This window comes from Mastigoproctus giganteus, chromosome 14 (genome assembly GCF_048544385.1).
Source record: "Mastigoproctus giganteus isolate SK-2022 chromosome 14, ASM4854438v1, whole genome shotgun sequence".
Classification (NCBI taxonomy): domain Eukaryota; kingdom Metazoa; phylum Arthropoda; class Arachnida; order Uropygi; family Thelyphonidae; genus Mastigoproctus; species Mastigoproctus giganteus.
The window spans coordinates 86,486,802-86,509,305 of record NC_143588.1 but is presented as its reverse complement, the minus strand read 5'-3'; the positions used below and the strand labels follow the sequence as shown (position 1 = coordinate 86,509,305).

General features: G+C 39.1%; 1 protein-coding gene across 1 annotated transcript in view; it reads right to left on the bottom strand.

The window, feature by feature from the left end:
- LOC150075318 (structural maintenance of chromosomes flexible hinge domain-containing protein 1-like) overlaps positions 1 to 22,504 on the bottom strand; it is a 736,477-nt gene that overhangs the window by 128,956 nt on the left and 585,017 nt on the right. The window contains exon 41 of the mRNA XM_090388445.1: positions 12,869 to 12,988. Coding sequence (XP_090244571.1) covers positions 12,869 to 12,988 — 120 coding nt within the window. The remainder of the gene's footprint in view (positions 1 to 12,868; positions 12,989 to 22,504) is intronic.

Below are 22,504 nucleotides of genomic sequence, written 5' to 3'. Positions count from 1 at the left end.
GTGGACCCGTTGCCTGGCCCCCATGCTCACCTGATTTATCGAGCCTTGATTTCTTTCTGTGGGGGGGGCCCTCAAATCTATTGTGTATGAATCGCCTGTGGAGACAGAAATGGATCTAGTGGCGAGACTCGTCTGTGCTGCTGCTACTGTCAAAGAAACTCTAGGTGTGTTCGACTGTGTCCGCCAATCCATGCTGCGTTGGTGTCATGCATGCATTGCGTGTCATGGTGGAACCTTCGAGCATCTGTTGTAACATTGTGAAATGCATCCATCTCGTACTCCATTGTTAATATTATGTGAAATAAATATTTGCCACTAATTACTGTCTTGTGTCATTTCTGCTGTTGTGCCTCTGCTACTACTACTTTCCCGTGACGTTTCCGGTTATAGGTTCCTATGCGATTCACATTCCTTTAGATGTTACCTACCTCCCCTAAACGTTTGTACCAATATTTTTGAGACACCCTGTATATACAGGGCAATTCAAGAGGAATAGTAAATATTTTGGGAGGTTATAGTATCAATAATTCTGAGTAAAAAAATTTCATATAAACATATGTCCAATTCTCAATGGATACAGAGATACAGCTGTTTGAAACTAGCACATACAGCTCCCTGAATCAGATGTGACCAAGAAGCAGTTATAACCTTATGCTGTTTGGTGTTAGAAGTGTTGTAAGAATGCCACACATCTTCACACATACCGATATGGTTTTTGTGGTAGAAGTGCTACTGCTGCTTGTAGAATACCGGATTCAATAGTCTTTTTTACTAGTGTTTACACCAAACTGCGTGAGACTGGTACAGTTCCAGCACTCATATTTCTTCTGAATGTGCAAATGAACAAAATGTGGACGAAATAGAACACATGCTTCATTCGGTAGAATGTAGTCCTATTATTAGCACACAAAGTTCTATGCGTATCGATGTTCACAGATGAGAGTATGGCGAACATTACGTGAGCACAGCTTGTATTCATTTCACAGCGGGTGCAACACCTTCAGCCAGATGATGCCCAGCGATTGAAATTTTGTTATTGGGTAAATGCTAATCGCCGATTAATTACACTAATACTGTTCAGCGATGAAGCTACTTTTACCCATGATGGTATCAACAACACCTGTAACTCTCATAGATGGTTAGAAGAAAATCCACATGCCACTGTAGAAACAAGTTTTCAACTTCGCTTCTCTGTAAATATGTGGTGCGGCATCATCGACAATCAGTTGATTGGGCCTGTTGTGTATAAAATCGTCATACAGGGGCCCATTACTTAGAATTTCTACAAAACGAACTTCCACTACTATTGGAGGATGTTCCTTTGGCTACAAGGATTGGTATGTACTTTCAGCATGATGGAGCTCCTGCACATTATACCCGTCTAGTGATACAATATCTAAATTGAATTTTCCCTGAACAATGGGTCGGCCGCTATTGTTGTTTGGTTTTTAGAAGCATTAGCAACTAGCTCCGGGGATATGCAGCAGTCATTCCCTGACCTTTTCGCATACTCTGTATTTGGTGACCATGAGCTCGAACCCCGGTCTAATCAAGAAGCGTGTGCTACGCACTGCTTCTGCCCACCTGGCTACAGAGGCACCCGGATCGGCCGCGGTGGTCCCATTCATGGCCACCAAGGTCTCCAGGCTTCACTCCATTAGATTTTTGTTTGTGGGGAGAGATGAAAAGCGCAGTATACAAAGAACAGGCGACTAAAAGAGATGAATTGCTCGCTTGAATTTTGGATACTGCTGCCCTTATAAAGAAATGCCAAGACAATCTCAGAAGAGCAACACATCATATTACCAATATTACCACAAGAGTTGAAAAGTGCACTGAGGTTGGCGGTGGGATTTTTGAACATTTATTGTGAACTATAAAAAATTTGTCAATTATTTGTGTTTTGTATCATTCAAAAAGTCAATAAATATAAACAATAAGTCATTCATCGTTCTTTAATACCTTATAATGGCTTTGTGTGCACTAGTTTCAAACAGCTGTATCTCTGTATCAATTGAGAATTGGACACATTTATATGAACTTTTTTACTCAGAATAAGCTTTGTGTGCACTAGTTTCAAACAGCTGTATCTCTGTATCGATTGAGAATTGGACACATTTATATGAACTTTTTTACTCAGAATAATCGATACTATAACCTCTCAAAATATTTACTTTTTTTTTTCCCCCGTCTCTTTAGGAGCATTGGCAACTAAGGCCATATTGCTCCGGGAATATGCAGTGGTCATTCCCTGACCTTTCCGCATTCTCCGTATTTGGTGGTCGCGGGCTCGAACCCCGTGTAATCAAGAAGCGTGTGCTACGCACTGCTGCTCCTGCCCACATCTCCAGCTACGGAGGAGCCAAAATATTTACTATTCCTCCTGAATCACCCTGTATATATAAAACTTTAGCTACCAAGGATGAATGTTGCTTCCCAATCTGCACTGATGCAAACCACACTGTTGGTGCTACTACTGTTTTATCTTTTGCGGCATATACATTGATGAATTGTATGCAGTCTAAATGCTCAGACCTAATTTAATCTATTCCTATTTGTCACCTGCCAACATTGTTTACACTGATTCAATGAATGCATTTTGCAGACACTGCTGCCAAAACAGTAAGGCATCGTTCTGCCCTATGTTTAAGGCATGTTTAACAGAATTACATTCCTTGTAAAAATTTGACACACAGAACTATGGCAGCCAGTTTTGTGGAATTGAATGAATTATTATAATGCATACTTTTTAAAATCAAACAAACCATTATCCACTGGAAAACTAGTATAGGTCTGATTGAAAAAGAAGTCATTACTCTTGTAATGACTCTAAGGATTAAAGATCTCACATCCAAAGACTCACCACAGTGCCAAAACTGTCACAGCACTGAGGTGGATCTGTGGCTATGAGTGACAGTGACAAGTAGGTGTCAACTCAGTGTTCTGATGGGCATCAATGAGAGCTTAAGGAGTCGGATAGATGTCATCAAAGGAATCAAAATAGGAGGGCCCGTCAAGCTCTCGGATGCCCAACTCAATGCCAGAGCTCATTCTTGTGCATCAGGCAACATAGAATCAGGAGAAGCAATCATCACGGCAGAATGTGCTGATCCCACAAGAGTTAGTTATTGTCCGTGACTGAATTGTCAGAGAAACAGGAAATATAATGTGCAAAAAGGATAGGTAGAATAGGATCAGAGTATGTCTGCCAGGGGCTAAAGCTGATGATATTGTAGAGCAGATATCATCTTTTAGGAGCAAAAAAGGTGATATTGTTGTACATGTTGGCACTAATGCCACTAAGAGTAGGAGATCTACAGACTAACATGTACAAATCAATGTTGAAAAGAAGTTGTGAGTTAGTGATAAATTTGAAGGTGTCTGAAATTCTGCCCAAACAAAATAGGAGGGAGTAGATGATGAGAGCCTTGTCAATCAATTCGCCCATGGAGAGACTGTGAAAGGCTGATGGGGTAGCATTTTTCTCAGGATCTGTGCTTGTTAACAGGAGAGACTGTTTCTACGGGGATAGGATACACTTAAATAGAAAAGGTACAAGAATATTTGCTGATGCTATCGAGGCAGTGTTAGGCAGGTCGGAAAACTGTTAGCTTGGGGGGGGGGGGAATCGCAGACTAATAGATTGACAGTAGCCACAGGCAGAGCCAAAAGTGATTTTTGCATTGAATCCCAGTAACTTGCAGCCTGGAAAGCAAGTTACTGGGATTTCAAGAACTGCTGGGAGTCATCATGGAACAAGTAAATACATGGGACATGTTAGGGTAACTAAGAGTAAGAACAGGTGCATGTATACCTGCATGTACACTAATGCTAGGAGTATAGTAAATAAATTTGAAGTGCCGGTGAAGACATCAAAGGCAGATATTATTGGGATATCAGAGAAGTGCAGGTCACACAGGTGTATGGAATGCAGAATTCGAATTTGGAGAGTACAATGTGTACTCCTCAAAGAAAGGACAGACAAGACAGGAAGGGAGGAGGGGTTATGCTGCTAGTTAAGAAACACATAAAATCTAAGGCAGTGAATGCAGTTAACATGGCCGAACAGTGCAAAGTTCTGTCAGTTTGGTGTGACATAAGCAGTGGGAAACAAAAATGAGGGTAGGAGAGTGTTATAGGCCTAATGACTGATGAGCACAACGAACAACTGTGCAGAGAAATAGAGTGGGCCAATAAATCAGAGTGTCCTATAATGAGGGATTTTAACTTCCCAGATAAAGACTGAAACTTGTGGGTTGGTCACTTGCACACTAGCCAGACTATGGATTTATTGGATGATTGTTTTCTAAAGGATTCATTGGATGATTGTTTTCTAAAGGATTCATTGGATGATTGTTTTCTAAAGGATTCATTGGATGATTGTTTTCTAGAGCATCATGTTAGAGAAGCAACGAGAGGAAGTAATACTCTCTCTGATTATCAGCAGTGATTATCCATGCATTAAGAATCTGCAGATAAAGGAACCACTTGGTTGCAGTGATCACAGTGAACCGATGTGGGATTTACTTAAAGATGTAACTACCACCATGGGTAAAGGGATGGGTTTTTGCTTTCATAAAGGTGACCACAGTGGTCTCAGTGATGACTTTATTAACAGCAAATACATGGGAAGCATTCAAGGAATTAATCTTGGAGCTACCAGCATGCCAACTAAGAAATACTGTTCAAGGTTTAGGCCTAAATGGATGTCAGATGAACTAATGAGACTTGTGGAAGAGAAGAAAATGCATGAGATACATGTAAATTATCAGGTGATGTAGAAGACTATGGTAGTTATATGCTAGCCTGTAATCAAGTCACAAAGGAGGTTAGGCAAGTGAAGGCAGATTACGAGAAATCTTTTGCAACAGATGCAAAGAGGAACAGCAAAGACTTCTTTTACTTATGTAAACTCTAGAAGAAAGGGGATGAATTGGATTGGTCCACGACTTCAATGGTTCGACTATTGATGATCCTGCTCGGTTAGCTGACAAACCGAATCAGTATTTTGCATCTACATTCACACATGAGGAGTGTTAAACTAACACCTGTTAGTTTATTGACTATTTAGGGAGCGGAATGCCAAAAGTTTATCAAACTCTCTAACAGGGAGCTAAAGAATTTTGTAGTAAATGAGAGAAAAGTGGTGGAGAAAATTGCCAAAGTTAAACATAAGAAAGGCACCTGGGGTGGATGGGATCAATCGAGTTATTTTAAAGGACAAAGCAAATGAAGTAAGCAAAACTTTAGCCATAATTATGAGAACACCCTTGGATTCAGGGAAGTCCCTGCAGACTGGAGATTTGCAAATGTATCCCCTATTCACAAAGGGGGAATCGAAAGGTGACACGAGTAATTACAGACCTGTTAGTTTAGCTTCCGTTCCAGGGAAAATAATGGAGTGACTGGTTAAAGAAGAATTGCAGGATCATCTACACAACACTGAAGTGTTGTGTAGATGATAGTTCAGACACAGCATGGGTTTGTAAAGGGGGGGAAGTCTTGTCTGACCAATTTGATCGGATACTACAATGTGGTCACAAAGGAACTGGATGCAAAAATTAACTTTGACATCATATACTTGGATTTCAGGAAAGCTTTTGATACTGTTGCACATGGAAGACAACAAATTGGAGCAGTATGGCATTAAGGGCAAGTTGCTGCTATGGATAAAGGGATGGTTGAGTGGGAGAAGACAAAGAGTGGTAATCAATGGACAATGCCCTTTGTCGATTGCTTTTCGTGGAGTCCCCGGGCTACAGTGCTGGGTCCATTACTGTATTATATATGTATCAATGATATTGATGAAGGTATATTAGGCTTAATGTCCAAGTTTGCAGGCAATAAGAAGGGGTGGCAAGGTTGTTAACGATAGTACGCTACAACAGGATCTAGAAAAGTTGGGCAGATGGGCTGAGAGGTGGCAACTGAAGTTGAACATTGACAAATGAAAAGTATTGCATATGAGTAGCAGTAACCCCAGCAACTGTGCGGCAGTAATTACCAACTGTGTGGTACTACACTCAGGGTACTGGAGAATGAGAAGGACATGGGGGTAATTGTGCAGTCAGATGTGAAGTTTTCTGAGCAATACAGACAGGCTGCCAGAGCAGCTCATGGGGGTCTTATCAATTATATATAGGAAATTTGCTAGCAATTATTAAGGACATAATTATCCCCCTGCATAAGGCAATGGTCAGGCCACACCTCGAGCCCTGCATAGTGGTCTGGAGGCCTCATTTTAGGAAATATTTGAAGCTGCTGGAACCAGTAGAGAGAGAGAGAGAAAGGCAACAAGACTGGTGAGGGGAACAAAGGGTTGCTCTTATCAAGAACGGTTTAAATTCTGCAATTTGCAGTGTCTGGAGACTGCAATTTGCAATCTGCAAGGTGATTTGATTGAGGTGTATAAGGCCTTGAATGGTTTGAGCAAGATCAATGCTGACGGGATTCTTCCTCTTGCTCAGATTGTACACCTCAGGGCACATAAATTCAAGTTGAGGAAAGACAGTTGTAGAATAGATGTGCAGAAATCTGAACAAACTTCCATCTGTTGTTGTGGAAGTTGATAGCTTAAATAAATTCAAAGAAGAATTGGACAGGCTTTTGGAGCAAACTGATGGGTGAAATGGCAATTTATTTATTTATTTTTTGTTTGGCCAATACTGTATAAGCTTGCTTTCTTGCATCATTTTTAATACTGATAATTTCTAATACTAACAACCCCTAGTTCTGGAATTCTTTAGAACAGTGAGAATTCCACTTTCATTAATTTTACTAATCCCTCTCAGAACCTTATAAACCTCAATCAGGTCACCTCTGAGGTGCCTAGTTGCCAAGCTCTATAGCCTACATAATTGGTATCTTTCCCCATATGGTCGTCCTTCTGCCGATCTCACCATTCGAGTTGCCCATCTTTGGACCCTTTCAAAAAACTCAATGTCATTTTTTCAGATGAAGTCTCCATACTTGACCACAGTATTCCAAATGTGGTCTTACAATTGCCTTATACAGTGGGATTGTGATCTCCCTATCTCCACAGGATGGTGTTCGATAAATCATCGCTAGGACACCATGGGCTTTCTTGGCTGCCTGTTTACACTGTTCAGAAAACTTTATATCTGCCCGTACCGTAATTCTAAGATCCCTTCCCCCACCACTGTTTTTAATTCAACCCCACCACAGGAATAGAAGAACAGTATCCCAAATGATGATGTGGCATTCACTTAGATGTATGGGGTTCCACAGCAGACAACCCAAGAGACACCCTCTGCTCACCGCTGATCATTTGTCAACAGAAAATGTTATGGTGTTAACAGCATGCTGGTTGGATACTGCAGGCCAGAAACAAGTGTGCTGCTTGGATGAGTCCAAATACCTGGTGCAACATACTGATGGATGCCTCTGTGTGTGGTGCAAGCAACAGGAGTCTATGGATCATTTGTGCATGGTGCCCATTATCCAGGCAGGTGGCAGGGGTTATTTAACATGGGGCATGATTTGCTTGTAAGAACTAGGATCCCTGGTGCACGTGGACCAACATTTTACTGGTGAGACCAAGTACACCCTGTCATGTTACATTTTTCCTGGAAGAAAAGGGATCTTCCAAACGATAATGTGCCATGTCATTGGGCCTGCACTGTGCATGAGTGGTTCGAGGAACACAGTGCAGATATCCATCTTGACTGGCCTCCAAATTTGTCTGACACACCTGTGGAATGTTTTGGAATGGGAAGTGAGACATATGGACATGCAACTGTCATCCATTCTGACACTGTGTAAAGCCTTGCAGGCAGCACAGATGCAGATCCCTATGGATGTCTTCGGACATCTAGTGGAGTCAATGTGTAGGCGAATAGTGGATGTTGTGCATGTAAAAGGTAGGTAGGTAGCCCAACAAGGTATTAGGTAGGTGATCACAATTCAATGATCATTGAGTGGGTGTAAATAGACACAAGATAATATACAAAATACCTATTATTGAATACCTACAATCTTGGGTGAACCACCAAGATTGAAAGAAAAATTATAAGGGGATTCTCTGTTTCTGCAATAATCTATATATGCAATATGGTGCTACCACTATATTAATAGGGCCTGAAGATTAAGTACCAGAAAAATAAGAGTGTAGGCACCCTCACCATCCCATTCAGTCCTGTGACCAGCAATAGAATTGCTAGAGTAGCTAAATCCTTCAACCTTTCAACATAATATTGGAACTTTATTCCCATCCAAAAAACATGAATAATTATATCACTTCTGTATACAACTAAATTTACACAAAATCAAATAATTTTTCAACATACAGAACTTTTCCAAGTATTTTTTTTATGAAAATCCCAAACACGAGAGGCATTAGAACCTATAGTACTTAGTACTGTGCTTGGGTTGGAAGTTGAGAAGATGAAAGAAGATATTTGTTGACAGACTTGAACTTCTGTAGACTGTAATTTTCAGGAAATATGTACGAAGGAAGGTTTTCGAGAAAACGGCAGTTGGAATGAATAAACAAGGAAGATGAAAAGTTGGTTCTGTGAGTTTAAAGTTGGACGGTAAATGGATGTTCGCTGATGGCGGCACGTGGTCGGACTGTTTTGAGATAGAGAGTGGAAATAATAGAAGCCAATTCAGAAGAACAGTGCCCATGGAAGTATTTGTAGAAAGGCATGCATCAGAAACAGTACGTCTATGAGACAGCGAGTGGAGAGACTCTGTTAGAGAGGAGTCATTAATTAACCTAACTGCCCTCTTCTGAATGGAATCTAGAAGCCTGAGAGAGGTTTTGGGGACACTGCCTCAGATTTGGGAACAATATTCCATGGTAGGGCGGATTTACGATTTGTACAGAGTGAACAGCTGTTTGGAAGAAAAATAATGCTGAGAACGAAAGAGAAAACCAGGTTTTTTAGATGCAGAGGAAGCAATACTTGTAATGTGTTTGTGCCAAGGGAGATTAGAAGTCAGGGTAATTCCCAAAAGAGATACAGTGGATTCCGGTTATTTGGGCCACCGGTTAATCGGGGCAGCCGTTTATTTGGGGCAAATCTTAAAAAACAAAAACCAATCGAGAAAATAGCCAGGGTTTACTTCGCTTAATTCGGACAAAACTTCGTTTAATCGGGGCAGGAGACCTCAGCACTGGAGATTACCCTACGATTGTCTCCAACCGTACCACGTAGTTCGGTCGGATTTCTGGAGGTCACAACCATAAAACAATAAAACCAATTAGCAGTCACCTGTTTATTGGGCTTTTCTGTTAGTGCAATCTATCATAAACGGATAGTAAACTCGATCTTATAGAATTTGCGATAATACCGACAGCTGGAATTCTGTGGGTTATTATGGTGAAATGTGTTTACACTTCCATGAAATCTTTAATCATATAAAAAAAATAATTTTCAGAATCTTCTCTTCATTCCTATTTTTAAAGCTTCGTAATTTGTTACTCGGTTCTCACTTGCGCGTGTTGTGTTACTTGTAATTTGTGTGTGCCGTGTTCTTTGTTATTGATTGCTTATCTTTTTACTGTTTTAAATTTTAACCCCCACCCAAAAATGTCAGTGAACAGAAATGTCAACTAGTTCGTATGTACATATTACAGTACGTATTAATTATTCAGATTATCACCTATATTCTTCCGATTTTCACGTATAATTTAATTTTTTAATTGGTAAGGTAATCAAGAGTAAATTTGTGCTTAATATATCTTTACTAATTAGAATCGCTGTTTAATATAATTAAAATTCAATTCACAAACGTGATCACAATGACCGGCGCTTACTACACATCGTATAGTGAACGGTATTTTAATGTGGTGAGTTCGTCGTAACGTGATTTGATTGTACAGTGAACTAATTGTAAAGGGGGGGGGGTAAATTGTATTTTTAACTATTTATGTGAAACTTCGGATAATTGGGGCAGCTGCTTAATTGGGCCAAAATGCAATAGTCCCGATGTGGCCCAAATAACCGGAATCGACTGTATATCATTTTGCCTAGAAATCGGAGTGTCACCAAAGATAAGTATAGGAGCAGAAGAATCCTTTTTGGGAGATATAAGACAGGACTGAGTTTTAGAAGGATTGAAATCAACTAAGTTGTCTTTGCCCCACTGGAGAATTACCTGGAGATTGGTATTTAAGGAATTTGTAGCGGATATTCGAGTAGCTGATTGAGCAGAGCAAGGTTTCTTAAAATGGGAAGTGGAATGCAATGTGCTATCATCGGCAAAATTATGGATAGCATTTCCAGTCAATGGAAGAAGGTCATTAATATACAAGAGGAAAAGAGTGGGGGAAAGAACTGAACCTTGGAGGACAGCAGCATTAGTGGAGAAGTTAGAAGACAGAGAGCCATCTACCATCACCCTCAGTGAGCGATCAGAAAGAAAACTGAATAACCAATTACAGAAAACAGTTAGCAAACCATAAGATGGAAGCTTGTTTAGAAGATCTTTATGCCAAACATGATCGAAAGCCTTTGAGATGTCAAGAGCAACTGCTTGTGTTTCACTGAACTTTTCCATTGAATTAGTCCATAAATGGGTAACATAAGCCAGAATATCACCAGTGGATTGACACTGACAGAATCCATAGTGGTGATCATTGATCACACGGAAGGTTTTTAGGTAGTTAATTGATTTCTCCATTACTTTAGAAACAGTAGAAGTAATTGCAATGGGACGATAACTGGATGGGAGGGATTCGTCACCCTTTTTAGGAACTGGCTGGATATGAGCAAATTTCCAAGCAGAAGGAAAAACACCTTTCAAATAAGAAAGTGAAAATAGGCGGCAAAGAACAGTAGTAAGTTCATGAGCACAGGTTTTGAGAACAAATGGAGAAATACCATCAAGGCCTGGAACTTTCTTATCATCAAGATTCGTCAAAATCCTTCTGACATAAGACCATAGGAGGCATCGAATGGAGTGTGTTGGGAATAGTGGGAGGTGTTTTAGCAAGGTCATTAATACATGAGTTGGAAGAAAAATTGGATGCTAGCAGGTCAGCTTTATCCATGGCTGAAGTAACAACAGAACCATCTGGTTTTGACAGAGGTGGGCGCAGAGATGGGCAAAAGCTTTGACAAGACGGCCAGTAGCTTTGGCAAGAGACCAGAATACTCGGATAGAAGACTTCGATTCTTATACATTTTAATTATAAGAAAAGATTATAACATCTCGAAAGCTGAACTAAAATCTCCATGAACTAAAATACATTCAACAAACAGCCAAGAGGTACAGATACCCCAATATATCTCATCATGAAAACTATATAAGATACTACCAAATCTGTTTAATATAGAACAGAAAAATTATAGAGTGTAGGCACCTTCACCATCCCATTCAGTCTTGTGACCAGCAATAGAATTGTTGGAGTAACTAAATCCTTCAACCTTTCAACATAATATTGGAACTTTATTCTCATCCAAAAAACCTGTATAATTATATCACTTCTGTATACAACTAAATTTACACAAAATCAAATAATTTCTCAATGTATGGAACTTTTCAAAGTATTTTTATGTATACCAAGCGGGCTACTAAATATAAAAGCATTTAATTTACAAAACCTCCTACAATCTATATAAATTCTATAACTTATAACCTAGGTAGTTTTATAATTCATTTGTAAAACACAACCATTTGTTACTCACCTGGGTTTGGGTTTAACACTTATCAGTCTATCAGGATACCATGTGTTTGGTAATGGTTGTCTCTGTATTCTAGGTAAAGGCTTTTCTCCTAAATTTCAAATGATTACTTTAATTTAAAATAAAATAGCACAACATTATCCCAACTATCCCTTTAATATCTATAGTACTGCAACTAGTTCTTGAACAATGTGAGCAGTCGCTAACAGTTATCTCCATATTATTGATGAGAATTTAAATTGTTACTTTATTTCAAAATAAAAAAAGTGCAGCATTTATCTTAGCCAGCTCTTTAATAACGTGATTAGTCCCTAATGATTATCTGCACATCCTTATTATTTGAATTAGGTGAAAAATCTTATTAAGGATAAGATTATTTCACCTAATTCAAATAATTACTTTAAAATAAAAAGTAGAATGGCAATTATTGTAACTAGTTCTTACAATCACTTCATAGCTATATCTATGACTTGACAACAATATCCACAAGGATTTTGAAACATCTTCAATATTTGGCATAAAACATGGTTAAGTTATTAGAAATGTTTTTGTAAAGTTTTTTTTTACCTTGACCTATTTTCAATGAGGTCAATCAATTTTTGCTCAAAAATTTGTAACTTCGGGAGATTTTTACCCCTGCTTTGAACCTTTACAAAAAAAAAAAAAGAAAAAAAAAAAAAGCCTTTACAGAGAATTCCTTGAGCTTACGTTGGGAGATTAAACCATTTACAGACAGATGATAGGATTATAAAGAATGGGATGATTAAGATTATGGAGGACACCTGCAATGGCAAATGACTTATCTTCACACTTTTCAGTGATGGAGAATATTAAAGTGTTTTTTTTTTTAATCCATTCTTTATCTTCTGTATATCAATAGTCCTTATCCATTGGATGTGTTAGTAGTGCACACTCCTTTTTCTTGTTTAAGAAATCTTCTGCTGCACAAACAAAGATTATTATTTATTATGATTTATCTACTATCTCAAGATTATTCCCCAATAGAATGGATAACCTAGTTAACCTCAATAATTAAAAAAAAAAAAAACAACCACCATTATTTATTACAAAAAAAGAATCTGCTTCTTCTATTCTTATCTTCATAATACTTAAACTGACCAAACTTAACTTTAGTTAGCGAACCTTCTTTCATATGGAAGTAAAATTTGGCAAACATTATGGTTAATAGTACATATAAATAGGAAATGTGATCTCACCTTCCAGCTGTCTAAGAATCTGGTGGGTTGTTTCAAATAAGTTTTTTAGTGGTTTGATGATTGTCAAAAGATTATCTCTTTTTTTGGAGTGGTTTGCCATCTCAGCTTGTTTGTGGGCATCTAAAAAAAAAACCATATTACAGATGAAAATTAGTTTTCTACAGAAAATATGGATTATGGTATGTAGTCTTTGACTTTTGAACTTAAGCTTCAATGAAAAACATATAAAAGACACATTTTATTTTCACTTTACAAATTACTTCAATAAAATTCAATCATATGTTGAATCTAAGAATAGCAAAAAGTGTATCATTCAACTTATAGGGTGATTGAGCAATCATGCACTCATATTGAATGACTATTTTTGGAGTAACACTGACAGCATAAGTACAAGTATGAATGAAAAGCATATTATGCATCTTACCTTACTAACAATACAATAATGTTAATGTGGTATGACATGTTGAAAATGGCTGCTTTTTCATGAATGCATATATGCATGTATTTTCTCTACATCTGAACCACCAGCGTCAGTAAGAAAACATTAGTCTTCTTATGAAGACTAACGCTTTTAATTGCTGTTGAAATTTGGTCTTCAGCTCATCCCAAGTGTGTGGGTTACTCTTGAAGACTACTCTCTTTGGATACTCAAGAGGAAAATTCGAATGACAAATCTGCTGATTTTGGGAAATCTTCTTGATATGAGATGATGTGAAGAACTCGAACAGAAAGGGCATAGTCTTGGCAGATGCGTGGCACATTTGCCATATGACACACTACACCTCCATTTTTTTTGTAAGTGCAAGGGTTTTTTACGAACTGCAAGTAGAATTTTTCAATGGTCAAATTTCTAGTGTTTTGCTATACAAATAGCATACCTGCTGAGATGGAAACAAGCTTTGTCAGTCAAGAAAACACTATCGCACTTATCTATTTCTGTTTGTCAATGAATGCCCGAAACAACATACATATCTCAGGCATTTTTCTTGACCTAATTCTTCAGGTCCTGGACCAACTGAACACTATAGGAAAAGAGGTGTATCAGTTTTACGGCCATGTGGGCTCCCATATGACAATTCTGCTTACACTGCAAGTTTCCCAAACTTTTTCAAAGGAGCTGGATGGAGCTTTCCCAACATTTCATCAACTTAAAAGAACCACTAGGTGACGTGGGATTTACTTAAAGATTTAATTACCATCAGGGGTAAAGGAAAGGGTTTTTGCTTCCGTAAAGGTGAGTACAGTGGTCTCCGACAGTTTTTAAATTCTGTACAGTGGGATCAACTGACGATGTTACCAACAGTAAATTCTAAGTGGGAAGCATTCAAGGAATTAATCGTGGAAGCTACTAAAAGTTTCATACCTATTAAGAAATATTGTTCAAGGTTTAGGCCTAAATGGTTGTCAAATGAACTAATGAGACTCGTAACAGAGAAGAAAAATGCATGGGATGCATATAAATTATCAAGCGACTCAGAAGCCTATGGCAGATATAAGTTAATCTGTAATCAGGTCACAAAGGAGGTTTGGTAGGCGAAGGCAGATTACGAGAAATCCTTGGCAAAAGATGCTAAGAAAAACAGCAAGGATTTCTTTACTTATATAAACTCTAAAAGGAAGGGAATAAATCTGATTGGTCCACTTGACATCGATGGTTCGACTGTTGATGATCCTGCTCAGATAGCAAATAAACTGAATGAGTATTTTGCATCTACATTCACACGTGAGGAATTATTAAGGTTCGAAAATGGCAGAAGGTTATCAAATTGTAGCAAGATACTTAATGATTTTGTAATAACTGAGAGCAAAGTGGAAGAGAAATTGTTGAAGTTAAACGTAAGAAAAGCACCTGGGGTGGATGGGATCTATCCAGTTATATTAAAGGAGGTGGCAAAGCAACTAAGCAAATCCTTAGCCATAATTATGAGAGCATCCTTGGACTCAGGGGAGGTTCCCACGGACTAGAGATGTGCAAATGTATCCCCAATTCACAAAGGGGGATCGAAGGGTGACACGAGTAATTACAGACCAGTTAGTTTAACTTCTGTTCCGGGTAAAATAATGGAGTCGCTGGTTAAAGATGCATTGCAGGATCATCTAGACAAGATTACAGCAATAATTCAGACACAGCATGGGTTTGTTAAGGGAAAGTCTTGTCTGACAAATTTGATAGGATATTATGATGTGGTTACAAAGGAACTGGATGCGAAAAATAATTTTGATATCATATATTTGGATTTCAGGAAAGCTTTTGACACTGTTGCACATGGAAGACTATTGTACAAATTGGAGCAGAATGGTATTAAGGGTAAGTTACTACAATGGATAAAAGGATGGTTAAGTGCTAGAAGACAGATGGTGGTAATCAATGGATGCTGCTCTTCTTGGACTAATGTTATTAGTGGAGTCCCACAGGGTTCGGTGTTAGGTCCACTGTTGTTTTGTATATTTATCAATGATATTGATGAAGGTATATCAGGCTTAATGTCGAAGTTTGCGGATAATACAAAGGTTGGCAGGGTTGTTAATGACAGTAATGGCAGTGTGCTATTGCAACAGGATCTAGATAATTTGGGCATATGGGCTAAGAAGTGGCAACTGAAGTTTAACCTTGACAAATGCAAAGTACTACATATGGGTAGAAGTAACCCCAGAGAAACGTGCCAACTGTGTGGTACTACACTTAAGGTGGTAGAAAATGAAAAAGAACTGGGAGTAATTGTGCAGGCAGATAAGAAGTTTTCTGAGCAATGCAGACAGGCTGCCAGGGCAGGTCATAGGGTTTTGTCAATGATATATAGGAATTTTGCTAGCAGGGAAAAGGAGGTGATTATCCCTCTGTATAAGGCAATGGTCAGGCCACGCCTTGAGTACTGCGTACAGGTCTGGAGGCCTCATTTTAGTAAGGATGTAGATTTACTTGAGCGTGTACAGAGAAGGGCAACAAGATTGGTGAGGGGGAATGAAGGGATCCTCTTACCATGAGAGGCTTAAGTTCTGCAAATTACAGTGGCTGGAGACTAGGCACCTGCGCGGTGATCTGACCGAGGTATATAAGGCCTTGAATGGGTTGAGCACGCTGAATTCTGATGCGATCCTTCCACTTGTTCAGATTATGAACCTAAGGGGGCATAAATTCAAATTAAGAAAAGACAGATGTATAATAGATGTGCGGAAATTTGCCTTTAGCCAGCAGGTGGTTAATTTCTGGAACAAACTTCCATCCGTCGTTGTGGAAGTTGATAGGTTAAATAAATTTAAAGAGGAACTGGACTCTTTGGAGGGAATGGTGGGATTTTTTTTTTTTTTTTTTGGCTGATGCTGCATAAGCTCATACATTTGCTTTCTTGCATCACATGCCACCACTACTACTACTACTACTACCACCACCACTTTAGTGTCGATCAAAACAGGTGGCCTTACACTAATATGGTCCACCATTTTGTTATTGTTGTCTTATAAATTTTAAATTCAAATTATTAGTATTTTAATGGCAACAGAGATGCCGTTCACATATGTATTGTGCATTTTTCTATAGAAGTGCATGTTTACAGGCCAAACCTGCAGCTGTAACAAAAAACCCTATTCCTTCTACAGATTGGCTAACTACATCTGGACATTTTCAGGCAAAATGGTACCTTGCTCCTGTTGAAAACAAAGCACAAATGGTGCTGAACCTGGACACACGATACTGCCATATTACATCTAGCAAGTTTCTTCTGATGCCATTTGTTGGTAAAAGACAGCCACTTAAACTTTGGGTTGAAGTAGTTTTCGATCATTCTGCATAAGGTTCATAAGCTAAAGACCCTTTAGTAATCTGCATAGATAACTAAAGAGTTTTTGGCTATCTAAATAGGAGACCTCTACATCTAAACTAGACTCTCTGAAACTAAAATCTGTAAATAAAACCATTTTCATCTTTATCTTCCTGTTTGTGTTTCTAACTAGACAGTTTGTCAGGATTATTCCACAATCTGCATATGTCATATATGTTACATAGATTTGCAAGTTTAGTGTTGTGTTATATATATAACACAACACTAAACTTGCCACTTAGCAATCAGTCAGCAGGAAATCACCTAAAAATTCACTGAGGAGGTGGGACATCTGCATCATCCTTATACTCTATGTTGGGCTGCCCTCCAGAACCCTGGTGTTCAGGGAGCAAGCACTGTGAAAATCGCGTATATGTACCCTGTACGCATGAAAGATGTTTTATGCGTAAACAACTTTGACAACACCTACTAAATTTTGAACAACTAGAACTGAAATCATGAACGAGGTCGTGAACGAACTTGGTCTGAGGTCGAGGATTTCCTGTGCGGACGTGCCTTTCTGCCGCTCTTGGAATAGAGAAGTTTTTTCTGATTTATTTTCGGCTTTATTAGTTTAAATTGACATATTAACTTATTTCTAGAGTAGCTTTATATTCCTATTTACGGTACTTAAAGTTAAAATAACTTAGATAGAGATTTTGTAGGTATTACTTAGTATCGGAAAGGGTATCAAATCCACGTGTTTACCGTTCATAAACGGCCGCCATTGCTACGTGAAAATTAATCAGTAAAATCTATTAATCTTGTCGAACTTCATTGGCAATTAAATTGTAATTTTAACTATACATATAACCACTTAGGTTACGGAACATAAATAATTAGTAAAAATAAATAATTAATACATAACTTGATACAGAAGTTATATAAAGGGATTTCGTAGATAACACTCGTTACTGAAGCGCGATACAGCATATCCGGAATTCGATAGCATTAGCTTTGTATAGTATAGTGCATAATATAATATTGTCAATTAATCAGTACATCTATTAATCTTGTTAAACTTCATTGTCAATTAAATTGTACTTTTAACTATATATATATAACGACTTAGAGTACAAACGTAGCAAATAATTAATACATACTTGATACGGAAGTTATATAAAGGGAACTCGTAGATAACACTCGATACCGAAAAATAAATATAGCGTTATAACTGTGTTAAGATACAAGTTTAAGGTTTTAATTTTGTTCTGAAATTGTAATTTTATTGACATTTAAATCGAAATCATGACTCTGACTAGAGCAGCAAAGCAAAAGGCTCAAGCTAATGGGAGTGCTGTGACTCAGGGGAGAACTGAGGGGGGCGGTTGCCCCCTGAATCACGGCCTTTTAAGATGCACTGTTTGCTTGATGTTTGCGGAGCAATCGGGTACGGGACATGATACTGCCATGGGGGATGTCTTTGTGTGTGCACGATGCAAGGAGTGCAAGGAAATTAGGCGACAACTAGACCTTGAAGGACAGGGTGGATGCCCTCGAAGGAAATAAATTGAGGGGCCCATCAAGCTCTCAGCTGCCCACATCAACACCAGAGCTTGGACTTGGTCATCTTGCAACACAGAGGCAGCCCCCAAGGCAGAATGCGCTGGTCCAACAGGAACTAGTAGTTGTTGGTGACTCAATTGTCAGGGAAACGGGGAACATGCTTTGTAAAAAGGATAGGTGGAACAGGACCAGGGTATGTCTGCCAGGGGCAAAGGTTGATGACGTTGTAGAGCAGATATCATCTTTTAAGGGCACAAAAGGTGATATAGTTGTACACGTTGGCACTAATGATATTAAGAGTAGGAGACCAGCGGATTTACTTAACAAGTACAGGTCACTGTTGAAAAAAAGCCGTGAAGTAGGGTTGAATTTGAAAGTGTCTGCAATTCTGCCCAGACACGATAGGAGGGAGTATATGATGAGAGCCTTGTCGATCAATTCGGCCCTGGAAAGATTGTGCAAGGCTGAAGGGGTAGAATTTTTTTCAGCCTGGACTGTACTTGTTAACAGGAGAGATTGCTTCTACAGGGATGGGATACACTTAAATAGAAAGGGTGCAAGAATATTTGCTGATGCTATCGAGGCAGTGTTAGGTGGGTCGGAAAACTGCTAGCTTGGGGGGAGACAAAGACTAATGGATTAACAGTAGCCACGGGCAGAGGTGAAAGAGATTCTTGCACTGCTTCTATTGGAATGAGCAGAAGCCTGAAAAACAAGATGCAGGATATTTCAGAGACTGCTGGAAGTCGTTGCGGTACAAGTAAACACATGGGTTGTGTTAGGGTAGCTAAGAATAGAAACAGGTGCATGTATACTTGCGTGTACACTAATGCTAGGAGTTTAGTAAATAAATTTGATGAATTTGAGGTATTAGTCAAAACATCAAAGGCAGATATTGTTGGGATATCAGAGACGTGGTGTCACACAGATATAAGGAATGCAGAACTGGAATTTGGGGAGTACAACGTCTACAGAAAGGATAGACAGGATAGGAAGGGAGGAGGGGTTATGCTATTAGTTAAAAAACACATAAAATCCAAGGAAGTGAAGCCAGTTGACATCGCTGGACAGTGCAGTGTTGAGTCAGTTTGGTGTGACATAAGCATAGGTAAATCAAAATTGAGAGTAGGAGTGTGCTATAGGCCTAATGACTCTGATGAGTATAATAAGATACTGTACAGGGAAATAGAGTGGGCCAGTAAATCAGAGAGTCTTATAATGGGGGATTTTAATTTCCCAGATATTGACTGGAATTTGTGGGTTGGTCACTCACACAGTAGCAAGGCTTTTGTGGATTTATTGGATGATTGTTTTCTACACCAGCATGTTCGGGAGGCAACTAGAGGGAGTAATACTCTTGATCTGATTATCAGTAGTGATTCTTCATGCATTAGGAATCTGCAGATAAATGAACCACTGGGTGGCAGTGATCACAGTGTGCTGAAGTGGGATTTACTCAAGGAGGTAACTACCATCAGAGGTAAAGGGAAGGGTTTTTGCTTTCGTAAAGGAGACTATGCTGGTCTGAGACAGTATTTAAATTCTATACAGTGGGACCAACTGATGATGTTACCAACAGCAAATTCAAAATGGGAAGCATTCAAGGAACTAATCTTGGAAGCTACCAGGCTTTACATACCAACCAAGAAATATTGTTCAAGGTTCAGGCCTAAATGGTTGTCAGATGAACTAATGAGACATATGGCAGAGAAGAAAAATGCATGGGATACATACAAATTAATGGGTGACGTGGAAGCCTATGATAGATATAAGTTGGTCTGTAACCAAGTCACAAAGGAGATTAGGCAGGCAAAGGCAGATTATGAGAAATCCTTGGCAAAAGATGCAAAGAAAAACAGAAAAGAGTTCTTTACCTATTTAAACTCAAGAAGGAAAGGGATGAATCAGATTGGTCCACTGGATGTTGATGGTTCAACAGTTGAGGATCCAGCTCAGGTGGCTAACAATCTAAACGAGTATTTTGCATCTACATTCACACATGAGGAGTTATTCAGGAAGGGGAATGTCGTAGGTGAAGTAAACATTGGCAGTGAGCTAGATGATTTTCTAATAACTGAGAGGAAAGTGGAGGAGAAATTGTTGAGGATAAACATAAAAAAGGCACCCGGGGTGGATGGGATCTATCCAGTTATATTAAAGGAGGCAGCAAAGGAAGTAAGCAAACCCCTAGCCATAATTATGAGAGCTTCTTTGGACTCAGGGGAGGTACCCATGGACTGGAGACGTGCAAATGTAACCCCAATTCACAAAGGAGGATCAAAGGCTGACACAAGTAATTATAGACCTGTTAGTTTAACTTCGGTTCCAGGAAAATTAATGGAGGCACTGGTTAAAGAAGCACTGCAGGATCATCGGGACAAGAATTCAGTTATAGCTCAGACACAGCATGGGTTTGTTAAGGGCAGGTCTTGTCTGACCAATTTGATTGGATACTATGATGTAGTCACAAAAGAACTGGATGCAGGGAATAACTTTGATATTATATATTTGGATCTTAGAAAGGCTTTTGATACTGTTGCACATGGAAGACTGCTGCACAAATTGGAGAAGTGTGGCATTCGAGGCAAATTGCTGCTATGGATAAGGGGATGGTTGAGTGGCAGAAGACAGAGAGTGGTAATCAATGGACACTGCTCAACGTGGACTAATGTTATTAGTGGAGTTCCTCAGGGTTCAGTGTTGGGTCCATTGTTGTTTTCTGTATTTATAAATGATATTGATGATGGTGTATCAGGCTTAATGTCCAAGTTTGCAGACGATACAAAGGTTGGCAGGGTTGTTAAGGACACTACTGATACTATGCTGCTGCAACAGGATCTGGAAAGGTTGAGCAGATGGGCTGAGAGGTGGCAAATGAAGTTTAACATTGACAAATGTAAAGTACTACATATGGGAAACAGTAACCCCAGATCAACGTATCAACTCTGTGGTACTATGCTGACAGTGGTAGAGAATGTAAAGGACCTGGGGGTAATTGTGCAGGCAGATATGAAGTTCTCTGAGCAGTGCAGACGAGCTGCAAGAGTAGCTCATGGTGTCTTGTCAATGATATACAGGAATTTTTCTAGCAGGGACAGGGATGTGATTATTCCCTTGTATAAGGCATTGGTCAGGCCACACCTTGAGTACTGTATACAGGTCTGGAGGCCTCATTTCAAGAAGGATGTAGAGCTGCTGGAACGAGTACAGAGAAGGGCAACAAGATTAGTGAATGGAACAAAGGGTTGCTCTTACGAAGAAAGGCTTAAGTTTTGCAAATTACAGAGCCTGGAGACTAGGCATCGCCGAGGTGATCTGATAGAGGTGTACAAGGCTTTGAATGGCTTGAGCATGCTCAATGCCGATGGAATTCTTCCTCTTGCTCAGAATAATCACCTGAGAGGGCATAAATTCAAATTGAGGAAGGACGGATGTCGGCTAGATGTGCGGAAATTTGCCTTTAGCCAGCGGGCAGTTGGTTTGTGGAATAGACTTCCATCGCTTGTTGTTGAAGTTGATAGCCTAAACAATTTAAGGCTCAGCTGGACAGGTATTTCGAACGAATTGAGGGGTGAAATGGGAGTAGTGGTTGTTTTTTTTTTTTTTTTTTTCTTTTTTTTTGGCTGATGCTGAATAAGCTTGCTTTCTTGCATCATATGCCTCTACTAATGCTAATGCTAATGCTAACGATGTAATTTATGCTCACATCTGCTACTTACTCTACCGAATCAATGTTAGTGATAAATAGGATACACACGCCTACTGCTTACTCTACTGAATCAACGTTTTCAATTACCCATTTGATTAGCCATTTGTTGAATAGTATGATTGCAACAATACAAGTATTTGTATTGTTACAATCATACTAACATATTGGATCGTGTTACTCTGTCAGTAAATTACACATGCAGCACTACGAGATCTGCAAGAAATGAAGTATCCACGCATAATATGCTATCAAAATTATGACTTGACTCAGGATCTCAACAAGTACAAGTGCGAGGTGGTAACACTACACATTCCATTTCGCAATGAGGAAACAGAGATGAAATATGTTGAGATCTACGACAACATAGAAGAGCTCGTACTAGATCATAAAAATGGAATCGGACTTGCACATTCACAAAACAATTGAAATATGTAAGACGATATGTCAAGACAATGAAGATGTTGACCCTGACAAAGCATGCAGTAATGACCTGCACAGCCTTTCAATGCAACTGCAAGAAGAAGACCCATTTTGAAACTTTTACAATCATTCAAACAGCGAGATGAATGAGGATCTAAAGCTCGCTATGCTCAACCAACTCAG